Source organism: Adiantum capillus-veneris, chromosome 8 (genome assembly GCF_014529385.1).
Source record: "Adiantum capillus-veneris isolate H3 chromosome 8, ASM1452938v2, whole genome shotgun sequence".
Lineage (NCBI taxonomy): Eukaryota > Viridiplantae > Streptophyta > Polypodiopsida > Polypodiales > Pteridaceae > Adiantum > Adiantum capillus-veneris.
Genome location: NC_140938.1, coordinates 120,637,579 through 120,648,126, shown reverse-complemented (window position 1 = coordinate 120,648,126; position 10,548 = coordinate 120,637,579). Strand labels below are relative to the sequence as shown.

Sequence of the window (10,548 nt, the reverse complement as noted above, 5' to 3'; positions counted from 1 at the left end):
AGTCATCCAATAACAAAACATGACAATATCTCATAAGACGGGAGGGAGCGATGCGCTATAAATATGACCCACAAGTTTAACCCTCAACTCTCACAGTGCCAACTCAGCGTAAGCATATTCAACTACTCAACAATTATGTGGAGAGAGATGTTTACAATGATTTGCCTGAAGCCATTAATGCTCTTTTTAACTCCCCAAAATAGAACATTTATTTATCATCTCCATCACACGGATCAACTGAAATTCACTACGCAAGTCAAAAATCATACTCAACACTCTTTGCACAACACACAAGCTCACATCAAAATGTTAGCCTGTTGAGATATCATCTTACCAGGCACCTGACCCACAAATTACTAAGAATCAAGGCAACAATTTGCCTGAGGAAGTGAACAGCCAAGACTACGAGTAGAAATACATCAGAGAATCAATCTTCTTTGCTAAATGACGATGATACAACTGCCACTAGAAGACTATAAGATCTGATTGCGAAAAGCCTGTTGTAAGTCAAGAACCTGCTGCCTTTGCTCAGGAGGTAAAGAATTGATTTGCTCCGGTGTCAAGTTCATCACTTGTTGAAGCAACACCTTCTGTTGTTCAGGCTCGAGCGAGACCTATTCATACATGTGCAATTGTAAGGCAAGTGTCTGACCTTCGCAAGCATTTGAATAATATTGCATCAAGCACACAAACCTGGGGTTGCTGCTGAGTAAGTGGTTGCTGACTTGACAAGTGCTGACTAGGAGGTTGCTGATTAGGCAGCTGCTGGCTGGCTAATTGCTGACTAGGCAATTGCTGATTGTGCAATTGCTGGGTTGGTGGCTGTTGAATAGGCGGCTGCATCACAGACTGGCTGTAATCCTGCGATTGCAAGGCGCCCGAGCCTTCAAAAGGAGCACCTCTCAAAACTCCTTGCTGAATGTTGGAGTTTACCTTAGTTGTTTGAAGACCCATTGGCATACTCATCGGCATGCTTATGGCCGGAGTCGTCGTGGCAAGTGGAGCCCCTACAATACCACTTGACGCCGGTAATTGGTTCCAATTTGCGAAGGGTGCAGAAGTCGAAGGTAAGTCTGTGCCAGCACCCCTTGCAAACTGTGAAATGCCTCCACTTGTAGGAAGTAAAAGGCCCCCACTGCTGGGCAATCCCCCTTGTCCAATACTACTATTTCCACCCATGTCTCCCATTGGCCGAGGCACCTGTCACAGATGTTGAGAACTCTACACCTTTCTCAAACAAAATATAGATTATGGTAGGTGTCTCGTACTGACCTGCAACATATGAGGAGGAGGTTGACTAGGCAAGGGTGGTGGAACACCCATAAAGGACATATTAGCAGAAAGTCCATTTGGTTGCTGCATAATGGATCCACGAACGTCAACAATGTGATGATCAAATAATGCATGAGAGACACACACAAAATGAGACATTCTGTAAGAAAAAGAGGTGAGACACGCGCATGCACAAAGAGAGGATGTGAGGAGGTGAAGTATGCAAGGTGTGCGCATGTACGCGCAGTTGATTTATGGATCTGTTTCTTTTAGTGCATACCACGTCATTGTTTTCTAATTTCCCCTCCGTTTTTGCACTCATATCTTTTGACCTCTTACCAGATCATATTGCGCTCCATGATTTAAACATCCTTATGTCCCAGTTTTCAACTATGGTTTCTCCATGCCTATCCCTTCAGAAGCTCCCTAGAGGTCTCTTCTGTCTAATATCAGTTTCAGGGCCTTTTCGACCCTTCACAGTGGGTTTTTTTTCCTTCTAGGTGGTGTGGCCTCTGGAATTGTTTGATTGTATCAAACAAGTTCGGTTGTATGGCTGTTGCCCATTTGCATTAGTATGTGGCAAAGTCTGGCCTACTGTAGTACTGCAAACTATCAAGCTAAAAAGTCTTGTTGAGAGAGAGAGAGAGAGAGAGAGAGAGAGAGAGAGAGAGAGAGAGACCTGGATCTGGGGGAGGTTTGCCACCTGACCAAGAGAAGGCTGCAAGCCCGAAACCTGAGCACCTTGAGGAGGTGACGGAGGGAGCATAGGTCGGATTTGCTGAGGTAAAGGTGGAGGGTTTAAATGAAGCGGTGGCTGAGGCTGAGACCGCTGCATGTTAAGATTCAACGGAGGAAGGCCAAGGCCGCTTGGTGCAGGAGGAAGTGGTTGCTGTGAGATCATTGTCAGCCCTGTCCGATTGCTCATTTGCTGCTGCGTAGGAGTAGGCAATGGGAAAGGATAGTTATGAGCTCGTTGTGCCTGAGCATGTTGGAGGCCTTGCTGTAGCTGTGAATTGTTCGCTGCCTGATGCGCGTGCCCCTGCTGTACTGGCATAGTGGCAGCTTGTTGCAAACCTTGAGGTTGCAAATTCTGCAGAGGCTGCAAAACAGACTAGTTATTAGCATTATGATCATGTCAAAACTCGAATCAACAACTAAGCAAAGACATGCCAGCATCAAATAACGAAAACAACTAAAGCATAATACTGGATTCTTCTAAACACAAAGTAGTTCCTAGGCATTTGGAAGCCAACTTTTTATTCTTTCAGCCATGCACACAGGTTGAACTTTATAAATGGACATTACAGATTATAAGAGAGGCTAAGACAAGCACAAAACACAAAAGCAAGTCGCCAAGAAAATAGAGAAAGAATAAAAACTAGAGCATCTTATTTGAATGAACAAAAAAATCGATAAAAACAAACCCTTACACTTAGAATGCTTTTAGAAAGGCTTAGGCAACAGCAGCTAACTCTGGGTCATATCTGACATAAAGTTAAAACACACACTGCATATGTACCCTCTGAAGAGCAGTTCAAGGAATTTGACTCACCACTTGAGGAACCCAACCAAGTATTATCTGAGCCTGTACAGTAGTGGAGTTCAACCAGCGACAAATTAGCAACTTCCAAACTTCATAATTTTGAAATCTTGGTTAGTGCAACTAAGAAGCGAAGGCTGAAGCTTTTAATACCTGAAACAAAGCCTTCACCAGTTGAGTGTTTGACGTCAAGACCTGGCGAGCCTGTTGTTGGTTTTGTTGGATAAAATTCTGCAGTCACAAACCATAAACTGTAAAAAGACCAGCGTTGAGTGTGAAGCGTCAAATAAGAGACAGTCTGAACAGCATCGACATACCTTCATATGATTGAGCACATCATAAAGTTGATATTTTGACATGCCAGCCAGATGAACTGTCAGAGCATCAATACCTGGAGGTGGACGTGCAACCCCCAACTGCGCAATGTTCCCGGCTGACGATTGTGGAGCTCCCAATAGACTAGCCATGACTGCTGCTGCTGACACCGCTGCAGGAAGACCTACAGGTTGATACAAGGAAACATCCCTGCTCCCTTTCAGTCCACCACTCTGCTTTGACAAATCTGCACACCAGGGCTACTCTATTAAATTGCACAGAAGTCTGTGTGATCTAATACATACACAACTTAGGTAGTAAATAATCAAAATCTGTCGGGCTCACCTACAAAGCCAGGCCCTCCCCGTCCCTGATAAAGAGAAAAAACAGAGAGGTCTCCAATTTTAGCATAAAATATGAGTGTTCATAAAGAACAAGCAACATATAGCACGCAAAGATACCCAGGCCTCATACTGCACAATCGACGCTTAAAACCTACCTTTACCTGGTCTCTATTCCGATCAGCGCTTCCTTTCTCATTTTCTGCAAAGTCTACACGCAATTGCCGCCCATTGATGTCGTACCCCTGCAGATTACGCCGAGCACTCAACGCTGTCTCCTCATCTCTGTACTCACAAAAGCCATAACCCTTCGGCTTGCCTGTGTCCCTGTCAATAACCAAACTGGCAGAAACAGAACCCTAGATAAGATCCTCAACGGGAAGCTCGGTGCCCTCAACGTCCAAAATAAAAGTCAGCGTTAAAAATAACAAACTAATCATGCCCATCTCTCCAAGAAATAATCATCGTTACAGGTGAGCAACCAATGCTGGTGGACCAATGGTAATCAAACTCCAGCTTGATAATACCCTGCTTCCCCAACCTTGGCTTTGGCCAAGAGAGTAAGGCCTTGGCCAAGAGAGTAAGGCTTTGAAGGGTGCTAATAGCTCCTCAACGCTAAGCTTAAGAGTTTTGTGGAGGCAATCAATCCAATTACAAATTGATAAAAAAGAACTAAGGATTATGTGCCTGCATGCACGACAACTGTGTGGTCTGTGGTTTTACATGTCCACAAAGAAACTTGATCTCCTTTTCTTACACGTCTACAAAGATATTCAGTAACATATCAGCATTCATAAGAACTAAAACCCTTTCAAACGCTTCTCTAATAATCATAAGTACACTGAAAGAACAACATATGACATCAGCACACCGTAAATAAAAAGAGACCCTGTGAGCTAAAGGGATGTGAATCGATCAACCTTGACCAAAATAAAACTCCTACTTGATACAAGGAATAGGCTCCATTGCTGTCATACAAAATCTGATCAAGTGAATCAGATTAAAGCTCTGCTCTTTACTCCTCTTTAGTCCATATAAGTAGTTTGATTTCTTCAAAGAAACATAACAATTGCCTCAGCCACCCCTCTATTTGCAAGGGAAGCTAGGCATGAAAAGAAAAATAGTAAAGATTACAATATGAGAGGGCCATCTGTCCAGCACGTTTAGCAGTAGAAAGTGAAAGAAGAGAGACGCCAAATGCACAGAAGAGTCAATTGCAACAAGTTATTGAGGTCATGAACCTACACAAGGCACTGTACACTGTAATTCTTTACAAAGTAGCCTCGAGAATGAGGACTCCGCAATTGAACAAGACCCACCAGCTGACGTACTTTAAGACTCAACAAGACTTGCCTTCATGAAGTTACAGGCAGAAATGTCCACTGAAAGAACGCCAATAATCACCCGCCTGAAGCGGACCGTGTTAGTACTAAAGAATTCAAATGTGGACGTAATCACCAACATAACCTATCTGATCAAAGTTTGCTCTAATTTGTTGGGGCATTAGTTATATGCTGAAATAAAATTCCTTACAAGAATGCTGCAGATTATGTGAAAAGTTAACAATCCAACAGAAATCAATCGACCAAGTTCAAAGATCACATCAGATACATATTTTGAGACGTCATTGGTTACTAATCAAAAAACCGTGAAGTCCTTGTCAAAAAAAGCAACGCGAACATCAGTAAATTCTGTCGAACTTGTTATCGAGAATTTAGAATTACATGAAGTTTTGCAGGTGCTCATTAGCTATTTGAACCAATACTCAGACACCAAAAATAATGAGCCCCTTCGACATGTACCAATGAATGATACTGATCCAGACATCCAATGACTGGTCGAATTTAAGCACCATATTTCCCAACAATTTGCCAACAATATTATAAAGGAAGCCGAAAGATTGTATGACACAACATCAGCAGCACAAATTGTTAGTCTAATAAGTGAAATGCCCTCTGTTAGTTAAAGACTTTCAAATTTTTGAATACCATCACAAAAAAACAGGCAATGCATGCAAGAACAAACGCTTCGGGAGGGCTGTCTTGAGACAACAATAGGAACTATAGATGGAGACTAGAGAGACAAAGAGATGACCATGTACATTGCAAATTAGCCATCACTTTTATAATCAACAAGGACAAAGTAAACTCTATTCCCCTGAGACGTTTGAAAAGGAGCTCTTTGTTAAGGCTGTTCATAAACCCACCGAAACGAGACGACTGGTCCAACTTCCTCACAGATGCGTATGAGCTCCTCTTCAGTTGCGTCATAAGGTATATTTCCAACTGTGAAAAACAAACAACTGTCAAAACTGCCTTCATAATATTTGCTGCTGTAAGAGAGCCAAATGAACTGAAATAAACATGAAAATGAGAGATGGAGCTCTCATGGTCATGGGAATGCGTTGAATTGCTTTGCTCCTCCTTTAACCACTAATACAAATTTTTATGGGCCAATTTTTCTTAGCTTTTACAAAAAAAATTCAAAATCCTTGTTTAGCACAGCATGTGTACCATGGACATCATGGAAGTGGAATGCAGCAGAGGTAGAAAGATGGGTATACAACTGGTCAATTGACAAGCAAAGGAGGCAGTTAGTGAAGACAAAAAGCAAGCATAATCCAAACACATGTTCGTGGTTCAATCCTCCTACTTACCAAGTTTCACTCAATTCCTGTCACTTGACCTTGCCATGTCAGAAATGCATTGGTAAGGTCAGGACAAAAGAAATCATCACTTGGATACAGTCACTTGAAACAAAACATAATGGAAATGCCCAACAACTAACAGCAGTCCTACTGACAGATATGCATTAATATCAATATGCGCTAATCTCAATTTCCATACTTGATGATGAAGGGGGGCCCAAAGGCGCAAACAGTCTTGTTTTGCATGCAATACAATCCACCGGTGACCCATAAGGCATGTAAAAGAAGAGGAATTTCATTGGTCTTAAGGGCCCAGATTAATAAAACTGACGACTAATCCCAACAACAAGCAAAAACATATAACCATGCTTCGTCAGCCCAAACTTCCACCATTTCAACTCGTTAGACGTGATAACAGGGGTTCCTCAGAGAAAGTTAGTGTAAGGCATTTCAGGTTGTAGTATAGGTCACATCAAACTGAAAACCATGATTTGTGCAATACAGAAAGAAAAGAACACGGGCCTAGAACATACCGAAGACGCAGCGGTGTTGAGTGCTGCTCATGTCGAGAACAGGTTCCCAAAGCCCTAAAAGATCCAGACAAATGTGTTCGACGAGGAGGTTGGACACGCTTTGGGGGTCGACATCGCCCAGAAGCAGTATTAGGGTTGCGGGAAGAAGAGCCTATCCTCTGCAGAGAACAAATTGACGGGTAGCGCTGCGTTTGATCTGTACGAGCGTTAGGGTGAGCGCGTGCGCCCGTTCGTAAGGTCCCTGTATGTCGTGTATGTGTGTGTGTGTGTGTGTGTGTGAGGGGTAGAGAGTGCGTGGATTGACTTCAATTGGGTACGACTGTCTCAGACAGAGAGAGAAAAAGAGAGAGAGAGAGAGAGAGAGAGCGGGGTTAGAGTCTGAAAGAGTGCACACTGCATGCTTAAACGAACAGACAATACAGCTTTTTCCCAAATCGACCATCTTTCTATTTATCTACTACTAGTAAAACGGCACCACCTTCGGCCCTCTTACTCTCAAGCCTCGTTCAGAACAACCCGTACCATTGGACATCGTCTACCATGCCAACCCTTGTGGACGTAGTGTACGCTTAGAGAGCGCAAGCACAGGTATAGGTAGCACCACAACAGCGTGACATAGAGAACTTCTGCATAGCCTCATCGGGTTCTGCACTGCCCGTCAGCCATGCAGCAGGGCCGCCTCCATGGGATCTGAGAACTTTGGAAGGCGTTTATAACCTACGGGATCGTGCATACACATCTTGTGATTCCCATCTACACACGCGCGCGCTTGCGTGCCCTTCCTCCCTTTACAGTGTTCGGGAAAAATCATTTCCAAACATACTAAATTCCTTTCCTTGAATTTGCCAACACGAAATTTTAGAAAATTAGGTTTAATTTGCGGGTTTTTACACTATGTTTCTCTATTTTGGCGCAGAATTTCTTCTTTTCCTCTTGATCTCAACCGAAAATTTTGAAATTGAAAACTACATGATATTAAGCTGAGACACATTTTTCTCGAACAATATCCCTCTAGCTGTTGCTTCACGCAAGTGAACCCTAAGCAGATATCGAATCCAAGCAAGCTCACGTCCTTGATCACCCGATATGGTTGTGAAAGTGAGTGGGAAATCGAGGCGCCCTGGCTCCAAATATCAACTTATCAAATGCAACCACAATGGTCGTCCACACCACATCCATGCTAGTCGTCCGTAGCCAAAGCTCTTTGATTAATCATTATTCAATAGCATTGCTTCCATAACCATTTTCCCTCTTATTGCGGGTGTATTTCTTTCTCTCTTGTTGTTGCTGCTGTGAAGCAAATGCTCAAGCAATTCTTGTGATCACCCTCACAAAAGCAGATCAATTGCGGTGCAACACGTGCGAGAAAAGAGGGTAAGAAAATCATCCAATGAGCTCACAGATGTGGCAAGTGGAAACTCAAAAAGAGCTTCCAGGACCTCGAGTCCTCGACGCCCACATCCAACCATAGCCGCCTCTGCTTCAATACTCGGAACTCGGCGCGTTTGTGAGTTTGGATGAGTAAAATGTCCTTCGTGTTGAGGGGATGCAGGATATGAACGGTGTAGTGGTCGGACGCATGTGACCATGCTTTTCCTTGGACTCCAGCTTTGCGATCACGCGAAGCAAGCAACACTCAAGCATCTCCTTCAGTTTCATCTTGGCCACGCCGGCCAGCTCCTCTAGTTCCTGGCAACGGTCAAGCATCTCCTTTGATTTCATGTCCACCTGCCACTACGTGTCGCCCTTGCGTTTCTTCTCATCTTAATGTTTTACTCTCTAGTACGGTCGGCAGAGCCGGAGGCTCTCTCTCTCTCTCTCTCTCTCTCTCTCTCTCTCTCTCTCTCTCTCTCTCTCTCTCTCTCTCTCTCCCGCTCGCTCCAGTTGAAACTTGGAGGATTTTGAGATTGAGCTCGCCGCTCAGGCTACGCTCCCATTTGGCTCAACTAATGCACTAATGCAAAGACCATAATCTATCTATCTCTCTCTATCTCTCTCATGAATGCATAGGAGTGCATACGGACACGCCATATATAGAGACTGGTGCGATGGTGCAAGGACGCAAGCACACATGCATGGAACCAAGCTTCGAGGCTCCCTATCAAGATCACGGTTCATTGGTTTGAACTTTGTCCTTACTGAGTGACGGCAATCAGCAGCTGCAAATACTCCTTGCATTCAAAGTGTGCAGGGCGGCCTAGGCAGTGACCAGTAAGTCTCTCTCTCTCTCTCTCTCTCTCTCTCTCTCTCTCTCTCTCTCTCTCTCTCTCTCTCTCTCTCTCTCTCTCTCTCTGTGTGTGTGTGTGTGTGTGTGTGTGTCTGTGGCTCAGACAGTCTCTCTTTCTCTCTCTGTCTCGCTATCCATTTGCGCCACCGCCGGCCTTCAGGGAACACTGCGAGAACTGAGGTGCTTCCACCACGGGGGGGGGATCCCTCTAATTTGGATCTACCTTAAATGGAATTTTGTATGTTTGTGAAATTGATTTTTCCCGTACAGTCTGCTCCTCGTTGGTAGTACTCTCTCTCTCTCTCTCTCTCTCTCTCTCTCTCTCTCTCTCAGTGTAGCCGTTTTTTTACCTAGTAGACAGCAGTCCACTCTTTTGATCATAACTTCTTCATCCGAACTCCGATTTGGGTGATCTATAGCCTCAATCGAAGAGCACGAAGTCCTCTACGCATTGATGTAAAGACAGAAATTTTCAGAGTTATGGAAGGCGTTTCTGTAGCAGCATTTTTGAAGTGAACAGGTTCAACAAAATTGATTCTCATCTCCTATTTTACATACAATGTCTTCCGGCACTCGCAAGGGTTCTTCTTCTTCAACAAGGTCCACAACCATTGTGGAAAATGATCCAAAATCTCCTAAGTGTGGAGTTAGCAACACAACCACCCAACCAACAACATCAGAAACCATGATCATGGCGTACTTGGTATCATTGCAAGAGACTGTAAACAAACAAGGCGAAGACTTACGAGCACTTGCAATGGAGAATGGCACACTAAGGGTACTTGTGGTTGAGAATGAGAATCTCAAGAGGACACTTGAGATGCAAACAACACGTTTGATGCAACTTGAAGAGGAAGTCAAGGAATGTAAACGCTCTCTTGTGGACTTGAATGCTTTGAAGGAGCGGATGAGCAAAGTAGAGCATGACCATGTATTGAAAGAGGAGAAATTTGACACTATGAGCCGGGATGTATGCGACATGAAAAATGTATGCACAAACAAGTTTTGGGCTGATGTATGTGGTAGCAATGTGGTTTCTAATTCCTCACTCATGCAAGCTATGGTTCAAACAAAGAATGTTGAGAATGTGGATGTGGAGGAGTTGAAGGAACAGGAGCGACGTTCCAAGAACATTGTTATTCGTGGAATTCCCGAAGAGAAGTTAGAGACACCTCCTTCTCTTGCCATTGTTATTGAAGATTTCTTCAAAACCCACTTTGGCATGTCCGGAGTTATGGTCTATGGAGCACATAGAGTGGGGAAGCAAGGAGCTCCTCGCTCGGGAGAACGGCCAATTGTATGCACCATGCCGGATGAGACCAAGCGAAAGATTATCCTTGATAATAGTTGGATCTATTTGAGGGATACAAAATGTTTTGTATGTGAAGATCGCACTATTAAGCAACAAAATATGCGTCGCAAGGCATATGAGGAAAAGAATAAAAACAAGGAGATCTCTCATGAAGAAAATGTGCCCAAGGAGGAGGCAAGTCTCTCAAGCAAATAGGGATGCGTGACCTATGAGACCGAGTTACAATTGAAAATATGCTTTTGGAATTGTAATGGATACCCATGGAATGCGGGGGTTGGCATTGATGAACTAACAAGCAAAGCCGATGTTGTACTTCTTGTTGAAACTTGGGAGCATGATACACAAAGGATTAACGGCTTGG

General features: G+C 43.8%; 1 protein-coding gene across 4 annotated transcripts; it reads right to left on the bottom strand.

The window, feature by feature from the left end:
• Positions 1-243: 243 nt before the first annotated feature.
• Positions 244-7,038, bottom strand: CSTF64 (cleavage stimulating factor 64). 4 transcript variants are annotated; one of them, XM_086518446.1, is made up of 12 exons: positions 6,649-7,038; positions 5,675-5,753; positions 3,627-3,810; positions 3,473-3,497; positions 3,130-3,374; positions 2,966-3,043; positions 2,825-2,857; positions 1,952-2,371; positions 1,273-1,356; positions 934-1,200; positions 694-861; positions 244-614 (listed from the first exon to the last, which is right to left on the bottom strand). In XM_086518446.1, the coding sequence occupies exons 1-12, from the start codon at positions 6,677-6,679 to the stop codon at positions 474-476; spliced, it is 1,755 nt and encodes a 584-aa protein (XP_086374572.1). In that variant the 5' UTR covers positions 6,680-7,038; the 3' UTR covers positions 244-473. The 4 variants fall into 4 exon arrangements, with proteins under 4 accessions (XP_086374572.1, XP_086374573.1, XP_086374570.1 ...); XM_086518447.1 differs by having other exon boundaries at positions 3,633-3,810; XM_086518444.1 differs by having other exon boundaries at positions 694-1,200; positions 6,649-7,037.
• Between the last annotated feature and the right edge of the window lie 3,510 nt (positions 7,039-10,548).